General features: G+C 41.7%; 1 protein-coding gene across 11 annotated transcripts in view; it reads right to left on the reverse strand.

Moving 5' to 3' along the window:
- The window catches only part of GRIP1 (glutamate receptor interacting protein 1), a 357,507-nt gene that overhangs the window by 74,478 nt on the left and 261,838 nt on the right, over positions 1-21,191 (reverse strand). For all 11 annotated transcript variants that reach the window (XM_054025817.1, XM_054025809.1, XM_054025854.1 and 8 more), the window contains exons 8-9: positions 4,449-4,596; positions 2,340-2,509 (exon numbers count right to left, since the gene is read on the reverse strand). In XM_054025817.1, the coding sequence (XP_053881792.1) occupies positions 2,340-2,509; positions 4,449-4,596 (318 nt within the window). The remainder of the gene's footprint in view (positions 1-2,339; positions 2,510-4,448; positions 4,597-21,191) is intronic.

The following is a 21,191-nucleotide window of genomic DNA, read 5'->3' on the forward strand; positions in this document are numbered from 1 at the left end:
TTTCCCCTTGAACTGTGGATAGGTGTAAAAAGTGTCCTATGAGGTGGAAAGTCCATACAAAATAAGTTTCCATATCTTGCAGAATGCTCATTCCAATTCAATAAGAATTCTGTATAAACCTATAGCATGTACGTTAGTAATTCATTGAGCTACACCGGCCGAGGACTTCTTAATGCTGCAGTAAAATTTATGGGGCAGCAGTAGACAAAGGAATGAGCTTGGCATCTCAATATAAAAGAAAAAAAAACCTTAAAAACAAATCGGGTCTCTTGCGCTTTTTTTCCCTTTCTTTTTGGCTCAACTCTTTATTCTTCCATTAACTCTCTTTGGGTATTTTGGTTTGATTTTGGGTTGGGTGGTTTTTTGTTATTTTTTGTCAGTTCATAATTCAGCGCACATTCTAGGGTGAACGATAACTGCGTTCAACAGCGAGAGCCTTAATGACTCAACAGATCATGAAATCATAGAAGATGGTGATGCGAAGTACTTTTAAATCATCCAGTCCATCTCTCAGCCAATGAAGGATTGTTCCCAAGGCTACATATGTTTCTATAAAGCATGTTTCCTCTTGAGTAGGCTGTGGTTTTTAAGTAGCACCACCTGGGAATCTATTCTCAAAACATTTGGGCTCTTCTGGTTAATTTAAGGCAGCTGCCTCGTTGTCTAGGGAGAGCTCCCCTAGAAAGATATCCTTGCATACATGTCACTGAATCCTCTTGATGTCATTTCACAAAGCTCAATGCCCATACGCAGCACAACAACTATACGGGCCTCCAGATTGCAGCTGTGTTAGGTGAAGGTGAATGGTATATCACGAAGTCTTGAAGGAAGACCTTGAAGTATTTAGTATTGTCTTAAAAAGCAAATTATAATCAGCTGTACAAACAGATTGCTACTGAATAGAATCTTTTGGCCATGGTACTCAACTTTTAACAGAAGAGAGCCACTTCATCCTCAAAGGGAGTTTCAAACAGCCACAAAATAGCCACATGTGACATCTTTGCCTCGTGATGTTGCATAGTTTGTAACATACTGGCACAACTGTATGGTAAGGAAATAAATCATCAACCGTGGTCTCCCCTTCCCCCACCCATCTACAGCTTTTGAGCATAGGTGTCATGCCTCACTTTCTCTCATCCCTCCAGACTGCTGTGCAGAAGAGGGATGGAGACCCAACTGGAAGATGGCAGAACATGGAATCCCAGGAGCTACTCTTCATTTATCCCAGTAGGGGAGAAACTAAGTGGCATCCAAAACACTGGTTCATCAGTTCACAGCTTGCTGCTCTCTGATAAAATGAATAGATCATAGATCAGGTGCCTATTCAGGGCGCTATATTCAGCCATGTATCTACCAGCATTTCTTATCACTGAAGTATCTAGGCCTATAAAGCAGACTCTTGACCAAAGAAGCCACAGATTAAGTATTGCTGTCTTTGGCACTAAAATGCATCGGGTCTCTCCCTACAGCATAGATATCCCAGTGCCGTAGGTATCTATCTATCTCCAGTATTTCTGCTGAAGATATACAATATTATTAGGTTGAATTTATCTGTGGATAATTGAGATTAACCACTTTTCATAATTATCCAATCTACAAGATATTCACTCCCCATATTTGGGCTGAATAAAAACAGGTGTCACATGTCTGGTTGGAAAAGTTCCTTTCTGCATAGCATTATAATATAACACCAGGAAACAGTAAATTGAACTAGGGTACGGACTTTGGGGAAATGTCCATAAACAAACATTACAATTTGTAAGTATCTAAACTGGGCAGCAGAGTAATTTGAAAAGCTCCCTTGAGAAGGATGGCAATCAGTGACAATGTTATTAATAAGAGAAATTCAGTCTTTTGGAAGTATTTTGAGAGAGGAGACTCAAGAACTTATCAGGGTTTACAGAAAGTAGGTGAATCCATGGGCATTCATAATACCCTTCAAAGTGAATATGCTTAAAGAAGTTGGTAATGATGCATATTATTTTTTCCATTTTGAGAAGCTATTCAGAGTATAATTCACTGAATTCATAGATAGCTTGTTTTCTTTCATATAACTACAAAGGTATATTCACCAATTCTCTTTTTTATATGACTGGAACTATGCAGAGGCACTTTCAGCAAAACATTTTCTCCTTATTTTTAGGGATTTCTGAGGATAGATTGAGATAAACAAACAGTACACAGCTTGCAAGAGGTTTTCAGAAGCATAACCCGGACAGCTGAAAAGAAAGGTTACAGATAAAATTGCCTTAATATCTTTCCCCCAAGTTACAGCAATGGCAGTAGATATGAACATGCAAGAAAGAGGATGTGGGATCTAGTGCTACAGATCCCCTTACCGTGTTCTGGTCCCTTCAATGCTAGCCGAGTCTGATGGTGAGGAAGGATCTCAAGTTTGACATTGTCTGCTGTATTAGCCAAGAACTGTGTTGCTTCTGCCAATGTACAGTACTCCATGCTGGTACCATCGATGGACAGAATATGGTCTCCTATGTGTAATGCACCACATCTATACAAAGGAAGAAAAACTCAGTATGATAAAGTGTGCTCTTTGCTTGGTATATGAGTTTTATAGCCTTCAAATTGGTCATGGCAATTATGAGACTGTACATTTTTAGAGAGAAAAAATTAATATTTTTATAAGGATTGTCACTGGACAAACTTTAAGTCTATTAGTACAAATCTTAAATACAATTCGGTAAATACAGTATATGTCAAGACATCACTCACAGAATTGGAATGGGGTACTAGTTGATTACTAGTATATGTGTGAATGGCAGCAGAATAAATGAGAAGAGCTTAAGGAGACTCAGCAAGCCTGCTCATATCCCTCACACAAGCACCCAGTTCATCATTTTTTGAGTTATTCATAGTTAAACATTTATTAGTACAAAAGCTGTAAATGATGATGAAATTATGCAGTAGTCAAACAAATAATGAAACCAGGGCTGGCATGGTGACTCGAGGAGTGGGGTGGGGAGGGGGCTAGCTGCTACATCTTGCTGCACTCAAGAGACTGGCTACTGGATGAGTTGAGAAATGCAAACACAGCAGTCAGCATCCCGACGTACCAGTCAAGTAGACAGCTCCTTTAATTGGTTACCCCCTGTGGAATGGGAAAAAACAGAGGGAGAAAATTAAAGCATCCTGCACCATTGAGCTGGAGAACCCCTCTGGATCAATGGCCGTCACTCTCAAAGGTTCTACTGTAGGGTAAAGCCCACAGTGGAGCTGTAGACTCACTGTTACAAGTGGCTGCTACTAACAGCACCACTGGCAAAGAGGAATTACAAGGAAGGGTGACTGGGGACATGCAGGAGAAATTTGCTGCTGAAACATAATATTTAAGGTAAATTTAAAAAAAAGATCCCACAACTTTACTACAGAGGTTACACCATCTGGGGCAGGAGTGGGCAACCTGCGGCCTGTCAGGGTAATCCGCTGGCGGGCCGCCAGACAGTTTGTTTACATTGCACAGCTGCCTGCAGCTCCCAGTGGCTGCGGTTTGCCGTTCTCGGCCAATGGGGACTGTGGGAAGCGGCACAGGGACGTGCTGGCCACCGCTACTAACCACAAACTGCAGCCACTGGGAGCTGCGGGCGGCTGTGCAAATGTAAACAAATTTCCTGGCGACTCGCCAGCGGATTACCTTGATGGGCTGCGTTTGACCCATGGGCCACAGGTTGCTCACCACTGATCTGGAGGAAAATATCTAACCTTTTTTTTTTTTCCTGTTTGTAAATATAATTTTATCTCATGATGGTGGAATTTTTCAAATGGAGTTGAAAAAGGGATTTTCCTTATAAAATAACTCTAAAATACAGAAGCCAGTCTTTCTAATACCTCAGGGGTATTCTAAAACCTTCATAAGAAAAAAATCCAAGTATAAGGAGTTCCATTTCACTGTGCCACAAGAATGAACGATGCACCCTAAAAGAGCACTTCATGGTTGCTAAGTCTCAAAATTTACTTACTTTGACAGATGTTTCATACTGTGGGACTTACTTTAAGAATTGCAGCAGGGTATTTATTTTTAATGCTAATCACTGCTGCAGCATTATATTTTAAAAAACCCAAGCAAACCTTCAAATTACTCTGTAGCACAGCATAAGCAAACAGGTTCAGACATACTAGAAAGAGGAGACAGTGGTTTTTTATGGGCTGACATAGGGTATTGTTGGGAGTTGGTTTGTTTTTTTCTGTAATTTAATGCCGTGTGAATGAGCAAAAGTAAAATGGCGTCCAGGAATCTGTTTAAAAGCTCTACATTATAGAGCTACTGTTTGCCAAGAGGGGTTAATTTGAAGCTCTAACAACCTTGAGAGCGTCTTCTTCAGTCAAATTCATCTAAAATGCCAAGGGAAGTTTTTTTAAACAGCAACAAAAATACAGATAAGATATCAAATGGATGCGTAATCCTATAATGTAGGGCCTTCTGTAGCACTCACCTGTCTGCAATACTTGCAGATTTGATTTTGTCTATGACAATGACCTGTTTGTTGCAGCACATCGAGGTAGTAAGTGCAACCCCAAGAGCAGCACCAGGAGTTTTGGCAACTTCGACTAGCAATGGTCCAGATGCTGTTGCTACCGAATCTGTTAAAATTAGACCAAAAAGAGTATTTCAGTATTACACCAATTTGGTATCTGTGCCATTTTCATATTTCATTTTCACAGAAAATCTCTACAACTACTGTATTTATCTAGGCCGCAAACAGGAAAACCACATTGGACTGGGGAGTTCCAGAGGGAGCGATTATGAGGTTTAAATAATTAACTAGGGAGCCTATATTTTGAGTGTGGAATGAATGAAAGTGAGAGCAGGTCAGTAAAGTCATTGTTGATAATAAGGTGTTGAGGTTAGGCACACGAGAGCTCTAACTCGAAGAACCCTATGAAGCAGCAGACAGATGCAATTCTGAGATGAAAAGAAAGAACAGAATGACTTGCTAAGAGACAGCAACTGAAGTAAAAATGTATCAGGGACATAGAATGCTATTTAAGTAACTAAGGCAGTGAAGAGTAAAGATGTTTCAATATCTGAATGAAGACCAGTAGAGCTACATACGTAGGAAGTGAATAGGTATAAAAGTATAAGATGTATAAAAGTGCATGCTGGTTTAGTTTTTGGAGAAGTGGAAGGCCTTTTATAGTAACTGAAATGGCTGAGAGAAAAAGGTGAAGGAAAATTTGATGAGAGGTGGAATCACCAGACTCAGGCTGAGATAACAGAAAAGACCATTGTGAAGAAAATGGAAGAAGTGACTGTATGGCAACTAGAAATAGTATGAAGAGCAGAAGAGACAGGTGTGTGGAGTGATGCAAGAGACACTTGCCATAGATGCCCTGTCCTTAAAAAGGAGAAAGAACAGTCCAAAGATAGTAACTCAACAACTGGCCAAGAAGAAAGCACTGAATAGAAACCGGAAAGAAAGAAGCAGCAAATGAATCTAATTAGTGACTCTGTGTTGAGGAACTAAGCCCAAAATATTTGTTACCAAGATCAAGGGAAAAAGACGGTAGTTTGCCTCCTGAATGCCAAGATAAAGCATGTGATAATAAGAGTGAAGTATATTCTGAAAAATAACTGGGGAATCCCTACCAGCTATTGACAATCAGGCAACAAATGAGATAAGTGAAAGGGAGATTTGAGAAAATGAAGATACATTTCAGGGATGTAAGACGACAACTGAAAACTGGTACAAAGTAAATTGATCTTTTCAGAGGTGCTCTCAGTGCCACACATCAGTGGAGAAAGGAGAATATTAACATTGCAGTAAACTTAATGGATGTACAGAAGGAGTTTTGGTTCACAGAACACTGGGATGCCTGCTGTGAGGAGAGGCACATGTTTAGATGTGACGGTATCCACAGAAGCTGCTGAGACTGAAATTGGTACTGTTTATTAGCTGGGATTTAAACTAGTTAGGAAAAGGTAAAGGGGACATGAGGTCTTTTATTGAATATTAAAGAATCTGTCATGTATTTCCAGTACACAAAGTGTGACAGAAAATGGAATTTTGCAAAAGAGGAAGAAAGAATGTGATGGCGTGATTCAAGAGACACCTGCAATAGATGTCCTATCCTTGACAAGGAGAAGGAACTATCCAAGAACAAGCCAAAGATAGCAACTCAACAAGTGGCCAAGAAAAAAGCACTGAACAGGAACTAGAAGATTAAGAATGTGAAATGTTGTATTATTGTCCCAAAGCATAAATACCGGGAAAAACGTGTGTGGGAAGTAAGCAAACTGGAAATACTATTAAGTAACGAAGGTTGGGTGGTCCTCATAACTAGTATACAGGAATGAAAGGGAGTGAAAAGAAGAAAGAGGTGGTGGGGTGGAATTGTTCATGATGTTAGAGGTATTAGCTAATTATTCTTCACGAAACCTCCTGTGAAGTAGCTTGATATTATCATCCCCTTCTTGCAGATGGAAAATTCAAGTAGAGAAATCAAGGCTAACTTTTCCAATAGTGGCCACTAATTTGGGGTGCCTCAATTTTGTGCCCAACTCAGACCCCTTGGGCCTGATTTCCAGAGGTGCTGGACATCCATAGACACTATTAAAATCAAAGGAAGTAGAAGGCACTTAGCAACTCTGAAAATCAGGCCAAAACTGTCTCAAGTTGAGTTCCCAAAACAGAGGCACCCAGAAGTAGCCTTTTGAAATTTTTTCCCAAGTTGACTTGCCTACGGCCAAAGGTGTCCATTGCAGAGACTAGAACTTATGAACTCCTGGCTCCCAGTCCTGTGCTTGTTGTCATTTTTCAACTAATTTTGTCTACTGATGTTTGGAACTACAAACAAATTATTTGAGCATCAGTATTTTATGATACTCTGTAAAGAAGAAAGCCATTTTTGTAATAAATATTGTAGCAAAGAGCTGTACCAATAAAGATTCTGCAAGTGATAAACTTTAACCTGGCATTGGCCTGTCACTAGAAAGTACTTCTCATAATCTATGTCTCCCCTACAACAACAAAGAAAAAAGAAGATGCTAATGTCATCTGGTGATACTGAGTCAATGTCTCAAGATGCTGCTGCAGTGCTTGCAAAGTTACTTGTAAGAGGAAAAATCAGCTTATTCCCTGGCAGCATTTCTAGATGTCTGTTGAGATGTACTGGGAAGGTAAACTAAACTAAGGTAGACAAGGTGAATAAATAAGATAACTGCATTAGAGAAAGCAGAAGAAAAGAAATGGAGTGTGTCTAACTGAGAAAAATAAACACAAGAAAGAGAAATCTGGAAAGGATAATCAAGTGCATATCCCCTGACAGAGAAGGATTAGTTTATCATGTTGAAGTAAAGCATGGGTATGAAAAATGAATCATACAGATATAAATTATTCATGTCTAAAGATGTTTCAGTCATTAAGATATTTACACCATGACTGAAGCATTTACACACCGTGTTGATTTACTGGCCATGTAATTATATAAGATATACTGATGAATGTTTGCATGGAAAACACTCTAGAATTTTTATTTCGTTAATCAGTTTCCCCACTTTTGAGCAGTGCATCTCAATCAGTATACAAGGCTTGATTAAAACCTCCCAGAGGCTGTAAAATTACTTTCTGCATGCTAACAACAACCTTGCCTAGATTCATGTTTCTTCAGATAAATAGTAGGGAACCGTTTTTGCTTGTCAACTTTGACCATTAGCAAAAAGGCCTACCATATTTAATGTACTACTCAAACCAGTGGCAGATGTAGAGTTAGTGGGGCCCTGTGTGCAGCTTCATTTTTGGCCCCCCCAGTAGTGGTGACAGCAGCCAGGAACCCCAGGGCCTTTTAAATCGCCAGACCAAGGGGCAGCTGCCCGTTTTGTCCCCCCATCAGCGGCCCTGGGTGCAGGGGGTGCTGCAACACCCCCACGTTTTATGTGGGGCTCTGCTGCCGCCCCAGGCCATTTATGTTAAAACATATTGTTAGGAGCAAAGAACCATCCGGGATCCTGGGGAGACAGGGAGGTGCCGGTGCCAGAGCCCGGCCATGGGAGCTGCAGTGCAGCCGCAGCGGCTAAGGGTGATCGCAGCCGCCTGCTTTGCAAGGACCCAGTGGCCAGGGGAGGAGAGCAGAGATCAGCGTGCGGAGTCAGCAGGGCGTTCAGGTGGCCGCCGATGGAGCCATGCCCCTCCCCCACCTACAGGTGGGTGTTCAGCCCACGTGGGTCTCTGCCCACTTCTCCGGGCCAGCCAGCGGGGCAGCAGCAGAGCCCGCAGAGCCTTGGGCGTGGGGTAGCACCCGGGACCTCAGGCGCAGGGTGGCAGCGGAGCCCGCAGAGCCCCGGGCGTGGGGCGGCAGCCAGGAACCTGGGCGCAGAGTGGCAGCGGAGCCCGCAGAGCCCTGGGCATGGGGTGGCAGCGGAACCCGCAGAGCCCCAGGTGTGGGGCGGCAGCCAGGACCCTGGGCACAGGGTGGCAGTGGAGCCCACAGAGCCCCAGGTGTGGGACGGCAGCCAGGACCCTGGGCGTGGAGCGGCAGTGGAGCCCTGCATAAAACATGGGGGTGCTGCAGCACCCCCCCTACCCCTAGTTCCCGTGCCTATGTTTTCGGGAGCCCTGTCATTGGGGGCCCCGTGCCACGGCACAGTATGTTTTAGGGTAAATCCACTCCTGACTCAAACAGCGATGGGCAAACACGTCTTGATAAAATAAGTCACCCCTTGTCCCAAACCAAATGTAAAGTGAACAATTCGCAAGGCTCAAAAAGTCTTGTTTACTTTTAATTTTTTTCTTTTCAAAGTCTACTAGTACCCTCTGGTTTCAGCTAGGAAGTTCTGAAATAACATGAGAACAGTGTTTCTGGAGAGATTTCAAGCCCTATTTCTAACTGTATGTGCTCTTCACTTTTCTCTTCTATAAATGGAAAGGAGAGGGAGGTTGCTTGTTTGGGAGCTCTGCTTCTTTAGGTAAAAGATTATCATCTTAAAATGACAGGCATAACCACAACAACCAAGACTAGGTGAAAATAATCATTTTAAAACAGTTTTAAAACAGATAAAAAGAGAGAAGAAGGAGGGATTTCACACAGTCTGTTGAGCTTAAGAGGGCAGCAGCTGTTGAAACACACAGCTACCCAAAGACTACTAGTGTTATTCTGTCTGTTATTTGGGTTCTCCAATGGAATCTCCCTCCTAGGTGCCCCAAAGTTCTACAATCTATTCACCTGAGAGAGATAAGCCTGAATAGCCCTTTTATGTTGTGCTTCTTTGACCAAAGCCAGTAAAAAATGCAGTGAGCCAAAAAGAAAAGTAAAACCACCCACAGTAGCTGTTTGAGGTCAACAGAATATTTAAACATGTGGGTTTCTAATGGCAAGTGATCATCAGTACATGAATCAGAGGCACTCACAAAATCCGATTCCTCCCAGAGTGAAAGGAGAGATCATTGTCAGTTCCCAGGGGTTCTTGTTTTAATCAGAAAAGAGATCCGAACTGAGGGAAAATCTCTGCCAGTTTCCACAGAGCATGCTGATGCACAGATGTGGAAAAGGAAGCACGTTGCCCTGCTACAGAAGTGCTGCATGTCTGTATATATGTAAATAGTCAGGCTGTCAAACGATTAAAAAATTAATTGTGATTCATCACAGTTTTAATCTTACTGTTAAACAATAATAGAATACCATTTATTTAAATATTTTTGGATGTTTTCTACATTTTCACATATACTGATTTCAATTACAACACAGAATACAAAGTGTACAGTGCTGTTTATATTATAAATTTTTATTACAAATATTTGCACTGTAAAAAAGATAAACAAAAGAAATAGTATTTTTTAATTCACCTCATACAAGTACTGTAATGCAATCTCTTTATCGTAAAAGTGCAACTCCCAAATGTAGATTTTTTTTGTTACATAACTGCATTTGAAAACAAAACAATGTAAAACTTTAGCGCCTACAAGTCCACTCAGTCCTACTTCTCATTCAGCCAACTGCTAAGACAAACAAGTTTGTTTACATTTACGGGAGATAATGCTACCCACTTCTTATTTACAGTATCACCTGAAAGTGAGAACAGGTGATCACATGGCACTGTTGTAGCCTGCAATGCAAGGTATTTACATGCCAGATATGCTAAACATTTGTATGCCCCTTCATGCTTCGACAATCACTCCACAGGACACGCCTCCATGCTGATGATGGGTTCTGCTTGGTAACAGTCCAAAGCAGTGCGGACTGATGCACATTCATTTTCATCATCTGAGTCAGATGCCACCAAGGTTGATTGGTTGATTTTCTTTTTTGGTGGTTCAGGTTCTGTAGTTTCTGCATTGGAGCATTTCTCTTTTAAGACTTCTGACAGCATGCTCCACACCTTGTCTCTGTCAGATTTTGGAAGGCACTTCAGATTCTTAAACCTTGGGTCGAGTGCTGTAGCTACCTTTAGAAATCTCACATTGGTACCTTCTTTGTGTTTTGTCAAATCTGCAGTGAAAGTGTTCTTAAATCAAACAACCATGTGCTGGGTCTTTATCCGAGACTGCCATAACACAAAATACATGGCAGAATGCAGGTAAAACCATGGAGCAGGAGACATACAATTCTCTCCCATGAAGTTCAGTCACAAATTTAATTAACGCATTTTTTTAACAAGCATCATCAGCATGGACACATGTCCTCCGGAATAGTGACCAAAGGATGAAGGGACATTCGAATGTGTAGCATATCTGGCATGTAAATACCTTGCAATGCTGGCTACAAAAGTGCCATGCGAACACCTGTTTTCACTTTCAGGTGACATTCTAAATAAGAAGTGGGCAGCATTATCTCCCATAAATGTAAACAAACTTGTTTGTCTTGGCGATTTACTGAACAAGAAGTAGGACTGAGTGGACTTGTAGGCTCTAAAATTTTCCATTGTTTTGTTTTTGAATGCAATTATGCAAAAAAAAATTCTACATTTGTAAGTTGCACTTTCATGATAAAGAGATTTCACTACAGTACTTGTATGAGATAAATTGAAAAATACTATGAATTTTGTGTATCTTTTTTACAATGCAAATATTTGTAATAAAAAATAATAATATAAAGTGAGCACTGTATACTTTGTATTGTGTTATAATTCAAATATATTTGAAAATGTAGAAAAAGATCCAAAAACTGAACAAAAAGTTCTTTACATCAATTGTTAATATGCAAAATTGGCTACAAAAGATGATAACCCATGAAATTTAGGGCAGAGTGAGGTTCACTCAATGAGTTCACACAGGCCCTAAAATTTTGTGATTCTCCCCTGGATCGTCTCAATACTTTAGTACAAATGCTTCAGCAGCTCAGAGATTTCAAAACAAAACACAGCATCATGCTGCAATCCAGGTTTTTACAAGGCCAGTTCTTCACAGCCAGCTATGCATCTCCTCCCATGATCCTCCCTCTGCGCTTCTTATCCCAAACAGCCCCTCCTTTCACTAGCTGACACACTGCATCTCTGCTGTGTATGGTTAGCACACATTGCAGTTCCTTCATTATGCTAGGGCTATTCAATAGCTCCCTCTATCCTTCCAGCTCCACTCACTACTGCTATTCCTTGCCACCAAAATAGCACCCCTCAAAATTGCTGAAAGTCAGTGCAGTGGATCTCTTACTTATATCACTATAGCTGGGAAGAAATAGTTAAGAAAGTGAAAAAGCTCAATAAAGCAATGAGACACCTAGATGCCATCAGTCACAGTGGTGAGACTTATCAGTCAACAACCAGTATTAGTGGTAATGCCTTCTGCAATTTCTAAGCAGCCCTGTAAAGAAAAGCAGCTGGCATACATAGGTGTAATCGTGATCATGATTTTCAGAACCAACACTGAAATTAAAGAATCCTGTGCACTTCAAAAAATACAATAAAGGACTTATACTCCATGAACTTATCTAATTCTTTTTTGAACCCAGTTATACTTTTGGCCTTCACTATATCCTGTGCCATCGAGTTCCACAGGTAGGCTGTGTGAGGAAGTACCCCTCCCAGGCAGAAAATCCTTCTCTACCATTGCTACACCTCATATGATAACATAGTGATCAAAGTAAGGTTTGTGCTCTCACACAAACCAAGGGGAAAATCAGACATTTTTACCACTTATATGTCAAACAGCCTTCCTCTAGTAGCAAATAAGGCAAACTTTGAGCCTGAAAAAAGGAGAGAGGGTATTCTTTGTAGCCCAATTTTTGAGCCTTCCAGAAGCACTTTCAGCACAGTGAGATACCAATAGCACAAACTGCAGAAAACACCTGTAGCCCATGTCCCTCAAATATTCTCTGCTGAGAGCATTCCAAAGCAACTGGAGTGCTTTGTCAGTGTATAACTCTCCCATTGCACTAGCCTTCTTTTCAGGTGTATCAGAGCTCTTTAAAAGTGCATTAAGTGCACAAGTACATTAAGCGTCACCATGCTTCTGTGATGATCAGTGGGTGCTGTAGGTGGCAATCTGTCCCCTCCCTCTATCTTCCATCAGCACTCCTCTGATATTCAAAGTGAAAAGCTGGGACACTGTGGCTGGGTGTGTCACAAAGAAGCATTTTGGTGGGAATAAGGGAGATTGTTGGTGAAGTGGAAAGAAAAAGAAGCACTCTCTTTCCTCTCCCACTTCGAGAATGAAAAATTGGGACATTTTACAGTAAAGAACAGCATGGGAGAAACAGATTTTATCCCTCTGTGACTCCCAAACTCTTTCCCTTCAATTTAGCTCTTACCCCTCTCTGCCTCACTCCACAGAAACCTGGATTTCTTCCTCTATGCCTCCTCTCTCTGCTGCCTCAGATGCTGCAGGGACTCCTGCCAGGATCTCCCTGTGGCAACTAGATGTATTGCAGCCCCTAAGGACAGGAGACAGAGCTTCCTCGAGGGTGAGCCCAGGACTAGGCAATTAACTCCTCCAGGAACTAAGGTCCATCACAAACCTCACCACCTCCCGATCCAAGTGCAAGGCACATTTCCTTGATTGGCCCTCTCTAAAATGAAGAGAGAGCAACACATGCACGTGTAAATTTCAAAACAGAACACTCCAGTGCACACAATTCTTGCCTTAGGGAGAGGATGAGAGGACATGTTTTTCATGAAATGTTTGTCATGTTCTTAGTGCATTACTGGTGAGGAGCATGGTATAAGAGCCAGAATAAAGTTGAATCGATATAGGAGCTAGAGCAGCTCCAACCTTCTGGTAGCACGAGCTGGTACTGCTCCCAGCAATACATCAGCTGCACTACACAGTGTCTCCAGTGTCATTGATAGGTGAGGAATTATTGGTGGGGCTTAGCCACAACACCTCAATGCCGCATGCACGAAGTATCATTCTCCCTGTTTTACATATCAAGGGGCTGAGGCAGAGATATATTCAGGTGCAATTTTTCAGGAGTGGTTAGTGATTTGATGCCCAATCTGAGACATGCCTTGGCCCTGATTTTCAGAAATGCTGGGCACACACAACTCCAATTGAAATCAATGAAAGCTGCAGTCCGAAACGGGGCCAAAATGTGTCTGCTTGGGCACCCAAAATCAGTGGCCACATTTGGAAATGTTAACCTCAATACTTGCTAAAAGTCACAGGAGGGTTGTGGCAGAGCTGGGAGTAGAATCTAGGAATCCTATTTCAAAGGCCTGTGCGTTAGCAGCAAGAGTATCTGTACAGATAATTTCACAGTGTCTTACACATGGTTTCTTTGCTGAAGACAATGGGAGCAATATAAAAGCACTCCGGGAATCTTTGCTCTTTCACATTCACTTTTTTCATTAACTCACAACCCATTCATTATTGTCAGAGAGTATCTTAAACTGCACTTAATATATCTTGCTGTCTTTTCTCTGGTATGTTTAAGGATCATTGTTTTAGAACTATCACCCACTTGATGTCCTTCAAAAACATACTCTGCCTCCTCCCTGTAATACTATGGAGACACTGAAGTTGTCCTGGCTTTCTCAGTGGTCAAAGTGGGGGAACATGATGGTACTTTGCTATCACGCCCCATCTACTATGCTGACAATCCAATAATCATATCTCCTTGCCATGCCACAATCCCATAATTACCCAACACCCCTTTTTCCGATCCTAAACTGGTGGCTCCTGTTCAGCCTCCTCCAACTGTGCGCTGTTTCCATGGTCACTTGCATAAAGGGAAACCGTTAAAGGGACTATCTGCCCATTTTCAAGCCACAGATTGCTTTTGTAGTGAAAGTGAGCAAGTTCGGGGGGTAGGGTAGCTTTCCTCAGCTTAGTTCCACAAATCCCCTCTCGACCAGTGCCCTTGTCTCTTCCCCTATTGTCTTGCTTCCCAGCAGGTCTATCAAAGACAGGAAGAGAGGAAGCCCTGGCACTTATTTTCTTTGGTTATGCTTTTGACACAAGTAATGAGTCCTACGGGGAGAGGCAGCTTGAGTACTGGCATGCTGGACCGAGGCCTATCAATACATTCGAGCTCTACATTCTCCACTACTAACATCTGGTCATCCTTTGTTTGGCTCATTCCTCTCTCTCTCTCTCTCTCTCTCTCACACACACACAATCTCATTTACTTTAATTGTTATGGCATTTCATTAATTCAGATTTAAAGCCGAGCAGATGATTAACCTAGTCTCGCTTTCCCCTCTCCCACACATGGTTGATGGTTCCTTAATGCCATCACTCTAACTTTCAAGGGGGTTATATATTTTATTTAAACTCCCATAATGCACTTCCAGGGTGGCTCGTCTCTCTAATCCTAATATGGGTCTATTTAAAAAATGGGACTTGGGTGGAGGCTGAATGGTTTAGGGAAAAAGTGGTAGCAGCAACAGGGAGAGAGAGCACAGCTGTTACAGAGAAAATGTCTGCAGCATCTCAAGGGCAGGGGAGCAACATTATAGCCAGCAGTGACCATTATCAATCATAGTATTATACTATTCTTCATAGTTTACTGTCTATAAAGGTCATGAGTAAACCATACAGTAGTAGCAACCATATAGTACTGGCATTTGTATTCAGTTTTACTAATATAAAATAATGTTTGCACCCTGGCTTCATTCACGCTTCATTAAACAGAGTAACCTTTTTTATTTCAGATCTTGTGGGGAAATTAGAAACATCCTCAGCCAGCAGTAATGAAGGCTGAAAAGCCAAAATCATCAACGGTATTTCTAATTCTCCCTCAAGAACTGGAATAAAGAAAATATTAATATGCTTAATGATGTGTGACACTTTAGCCCCAAAATATATTTTGGAATGGAGTAAGCTGGTACTGTGCAACTGCAAGCAGTATTCAGGTAGTGAAGCAGGCAAGTTTATTTAATAATATAACAGCTATTTAAAAATTAAAGAGCATTCTTGTTCAAAGGGTTTGTGGCAACCTCAGAGGCCCACTGTATAACCTACCAAAACATGTCTTTTCCCAGTGCCTCTGATTTTGGAAAATGTGTGTGTTCCATCAAGGCTGCAGAATGAGTAATAAGAGCATAAGAACTGCCCTACTGAGTCACACCAATGGGCCATCTAGCCCAGTCTCATGTTTTCGACAGCAGCCCGCACCAGAGCTTCAGGGGGAATGTAGTGAACAGGGCAGTTGGAGTGATCTTCCCCTTTCTTCCCCTCTTGGTTTCTGGTTGTCAGAGTTTAGGGTTACCCCAAACATGGGGTTACATCCCTGATCATCTTTACTAATAACCATTGATGGATCTATACTCCATGAACTTATGTAGTTCTTTTTTGAACGCAGTTATGTTTTTGAACATCACAACATCTTATGGCAATGAGTTCCACAGCTTAACTATGCTTTGTTGAACAAGTACTTCCTCTTATTAGTATTATACCTGCTGCCTATTAATTTCATCGGGTGACCCCTGTTTTTTGTATTATGGGAATGGTTAAATAACACTTCTTTATTCACCCTTTCCACACAATTAATGATTTCACAGACCTCTATTATACCTCCCTTATTTGTCTCTTTTCCAAGCTGAATAGCCCTAATATTTTTAATCTGTCCTCGTATGGAAGTCGTTCCATAGCCTTGATCATCTTTGTTGCCCTTCTCTGAACCTTTTCCAGTCCCACTATATGCTGTTTGAGACAGGGTGACCAGAACTTGGTACAGTATTACAAGGTGTGTGTACACCATAGTGGTATTATGATATTTTCTGTCTTATTTGCTATCCCTTTCCTGACAGTTCCTAACATTGTGGTCATCTTTTTGACCACTGCTGAAGTTTTTGGAGAACTATCTATGGTGTCTCCAAGATCTTTCTTTAGTGGTATCAGCTAATTAGAACCCCCATTTTATGTGTATATCTGGGATTATTTTTTTCAATGTGCATTACTTTGCACTTAACAATATTGAATTTCATCTGCCATTTTGTTGCTCAATCACCCAGTTTTGTGAGATCCCTTTGTAACTCTTCACAGTCATCTGTGGACTTAACTATCTTGCATAATTTTGTATCATCTGCAAACTTTGCCACCTCACTGGTCACTCTCTTTTCCAGATCATTTATGAATATGTTGAACAGCACAGGTTCCAGTACAGATCCTTAGGGGACCCTGCTATTTACCTCTCTTCATTGTGAAAACTGACTGCTTATTCCTACCCTTTGTTTTCTATCTTTTAACCAGTCACAGATCCATGAAAGGATCTTCCCTGTTATCTGATGACCACTAAGGCCTTGGCTACACTTACCAGCTAGTTCGACGGCTGGAAATCGAAGTTCTGGGTTCGACTTATCGCGTCTAGTCTGGACGCGATAAGTCGAACCCGGAAGTGCTTGCCGTCGACTGCGGTACTCCAGCTCGGCGAGAGGAGTACCGCGGAGTCGACGGGGGAGCCTGCCTGCCGCGTGTGGACCAAGGTAAGTTCGAACTAAGGTACTTCGACTTCAGCTACGTTATTCACGTAGCTGAAGTTGCGTACCTTAGTTCGAATTAGGGGGGGTAGTGTAGACCAAGCCTTAGTGTCCTAAGAACCTTTGGTGAGGGACCGTGTAAAGGCTTTCTGAAAGCTCAACTACACTGTATCAACTGGATCACCCTTGTCCACATGCTTGTTGACACCCCTAAAGAACTCAAATAGATTGGTGAGGCATGATTTCCCTTTACAAAAGTCATGTTGACTCTTTCTCAACAGATCATGTTTATCTATATTTTTGATAATTCTGTTTTTTACTATAGTTTCTACCAATTTGCCCAGGGCTGAAGTTAGGCTTACTGGACTGTAATTCCCAAGATCGCCTCTAGAGTGCTTTTTAAAAACTGGCGTTACATTAGCTATCTTCCAGTCACCTTCTGTAGAGGCCTGTTTCAGCAATATGTTACATACTATAGTTAGTAGTTCTGCAATTTCATACTTGAGCTCCTTCAGAGCTCTTGGGCAAATACCATCTGGTCCTGGTGACTCATTACTGTTTAATTTATCCATTTTTATAAAACCTCTTCTACTGACACATCAGTTTGGGACTGTACTTCAGATGTTGCCCACAAAGGAGAGCTCTGATGTGGGTATCTCCCCCAGATCCACGGCAGTGAAGACTGATGAAGCTTCTCCACAGTGGCCTGGTCTTCCTTGAGTGCTCCTTTAGACATATGGTTATCTAGTGGCCCCATTACCTGTTCAGCAGGCTTCCTGTTGCTGATGTACGTAAAAAAATTCTTATTGTTAGTTTTCGCGGCTTTAGCAAGTTGCTTCTCAAATTTTTTCTTGGCCTGCCTTTTTATACTTTTATCCCTAACCTGCCAGAGTTTTTTGAACCTTCTTATTTTCCTCATTAGGATTGGACTTCCAATTTTTAAAGGATGCCGTTTTGTCTTTAATGGCCTCCATTAGTCTTCCATTTAGGCAAGGTGGCATTCTTTTGGTCCTCCTACTGCCTTTTTATTTGGGGCATACATTTAGTCTGAGCCTCTGTTATGTGTTTTTAAATAGTCCCCATACTGGCATTTAACTCTTGTGACTGCTCTTTTTAATTTCCATAAACAAGCATCCTCATTTTTGTGTAGTTCCCCCTTTAAAGTTAAGTGTTACCAAGGCATTTTTTAAAATTATCCCCGCTACAAGGACATTACATTTAATTACGCTATGGTCACTATTACCAAGCAGTTCATCTATGGTTATCTGTCTGACCCGATCCTGTGCTACACTTTGGACTAAATCAAGAATCGCCTCTCCCCTTGTAGGTTCCAAAACTAGCTGCTCCATGAAGCAGTCATGTATAGACATCTTACATCTGCATCACACCCTGAGATATTTATTCAGCCAATATGAGGATAGTTGAAATACCCCATTATTATTGCCCCTTCTGCTTCTGTAGCCTCTCTAACCCCCCTTAGTATTTCACAGTCACTGTCACCATCCTGATCAGGTGGTTGGCAGTATACGCCTACTGCTATACTCTTATTCAAGCATGGAATTTCTATTCAGAGAGATTGTTTGGTCCAGTTTGATTCATTTCAGATTTTTACAGTATTTGACTCTATGCTTTCTTTAACATACAATGTCATGCCCCCACCAGCACAACCTACTCTGTCATTCCTGTATATTTTATACTCTGGTATTACTGTGTCCCATTGATTATCCTCATTCCACCAAGTTTCCATGATGCCTATTATATCAATATACTCATTTAATGCCAGGCACTCTAGTTCACTCATCGGAGGCCTGGTCTACACTACACAGTTAGGTCAACATAAGACAGGTTATGTCGACCTAACTATGTCAGCCTCCAGGAGCATCAGGTGCACCTGACACAGACTCGGCTCCATCCTCATGACCAAGATACCTGGCCAGTAACTTGGCATGAGCAACTTCTTGGCTGGTAACTATAACACCTATACAGAACTTAAATGAATGATTGTGTGAATTAATCTATCTATCTATATATATATGTGTGTGTGTATATAAGGAATAAGTAGTGATAGGAATAAGTAGTCAAACAACGTTGTTTACTTTTATCTTTTGCTTTATCATTATATTTACAATAAATGTGGCATCTTTGCCTTATCCCTCTTAATAAGATCCTGCTGGTTTTTATTCTATTGGTATAACATTTTGCTGGAGAATTGCAAAAGGGGAAATATTGGTAAAATGCCTCAGTTATTGTAAACATTGGTGTGCAGACCACCAAGTAAACTTAGCATAATACATGTCAGAGTGCACACTACAGCCTTGCTCCCGCCAATTTAAGTGCCCTACTACACCGACATAATAACTCAACCTCCATGAGAGGAGTAGGGCTTATGTCCGTGTAGTTAGGTCGATGCAGTAGGCTGGTCTACACCAGTGGTCTCCAAACTTTTTTTGATTGCGCACCCCTATCAGTAAAAAAATTTTGAGCATGCACCCCCTGCTGTGCCAGCTCTACCATTTTTGCCAAAGCAAAAAAAAAAAAAAAAAAAAAAAGCCACTCGGACTCCCACCCAAATGAAGAAAAAAAAAAAAGCGCTCCTCCTGCCGCGCACCCCCAAGGATCCTCTTGCGCACCCCCTGGGGTGCATGCACCCCACTTTGGAGACCACTGGTCTACACTACCGTGGTAAATCGATCTAACTTATGCAACTTCAGTTACGTGAATAACGTAACTGAAGTTGACGTTGTTAGATCCAATTACCGCCGGGGCTACACTGCACTGTGTCAATGGAGAGTGTCTCCCGTCGACTTCCCTTATGCTTCTCGGGGAGGTGGAGTACACAAATCGATGGGAGAGTGCTCTCCCATCGATTTAGCGGTCTTCACCAGACCCGCTAAATCGACACTCGCAGTATTGACTGCAGTAGTGTCTATCTACCCGCAAGTATAGACATACCCAGTGTCTGTGTAGACATTGCATTGTTTACACTGGAGCCATGAAATTGACAAGAAAGTTGGGCAGCAAGAGCCTCACTCAGTGCCCTGCTGGTCACAAACCTAAACAATATGTTGCTTAACTGGACAAGCAACAGCAGAGAGACTCTAGTTTTAAGAAGCATGCGTGGGAGGGATGGGAGTGAGGGTCCCATACCTGCCTCATTCTGGCTAATCTCAATTAACCCCAAACAAGCCTGAATTCTTTGCTCTGCATATGCCCCCCTCTGCTGCCTGCCTGAAAATCATATGTTGCATGGTAAGTGCAGGTGGCACCAGCTTAGTTCCAGCCAGGCACATTACAATGACTGGAGCACACAGGGGCTGGGAAGGGTAACTCATGCTCCTACCATGAATCTCTCAGTGGCATGAGATGGTTCTGCAACGTGCAATACAGCACCCATATTATAGGTACAACCGTTTATAGTCCATTTGACAACTCGGGCATTATTACTGTAGTTTAGCCTCCCAATTACTAATGACTAGCTGCTCCTGAAGCCAGCCCAGAACTGCTACACAGAATTAGATTGCTGTGAAACATCTAATAAAGACAGCCTGTGTGGCACCTAGAATTTAGGCTACATTTGATTCAAGGAACTGTAAGGTAGAACAATACTGCAACCCTGACTAATGTCCTCATCCCAAGAAATAAGAGGATCTTACAACAGTATAGATCAAATTTAAACTCTTCTGCTGACAGGTCCTACAATAACAAACCATCGGGCAGTGTTTTCTCCATTCTAGAGGGTGTGTGCATGCATATATCACCACTCTACCTGGCTGTTAAATTCCGGTGAGTAAATAGGAAATTGAAATATACAAGAATCCTGATCTCTTCAAAAAGAGCCAAGTTCTTGCAAGGTTCTGTACTTGCCTGTTATAACACATAGAGCAAACAGGCAGAGTAGAGTGACAGCACAATTTGCATGTGTGCCAGCAAACTAAAACACAGCTGGTATTTGATTTTATGTCTGCCAGCCTGGAAAGTGTGCCTTTCAGCGCACACCACTATAGAGAATATAAAGTGCTGCAATGCCCATAAATTAAGTCCAGTTGCCACAATGTTCCTAGGCTTCCGTTTAACAGCAACAGCTGTAATTAAAGAGAGAGAGCCTGGAGCCCCTTTACAAAGCCTACAGAACACAAAGCTCTTATCTGCCAGAATATGACAAATAGGAAGGAGCTCTTTGAATACCCAAACTATCATTCCCTATGACGTTGACAGAGTTCACTTCTGTAATATTAGACCCCGCAACTCTACAAGTACAATGACATTCCTGAAAGCTCCTGATCACAAGGTATGCACTTCCAAATTCTTGATATTAACCGAAATGATAGAGCGAATATGCCAAAAAATAAAATACAGTCTCTGAACATTATTTTGAAGGTAAGATTAATTG

The sequence above is a fragment of the Malaclemys terrapin genome, chromosome 1 (genome assembly GCF_027887155.1).
Source record: "Malaclemys terrapin pileata isolate rMalTer1 chromosome 1, rMalTer1.hap1, whole genome shotgun sequence".
NCBI lineage: Eukaryota > Metazoa > Chordata > Testudines > Emydidae > Malaclemys > Malaclemys terrapin.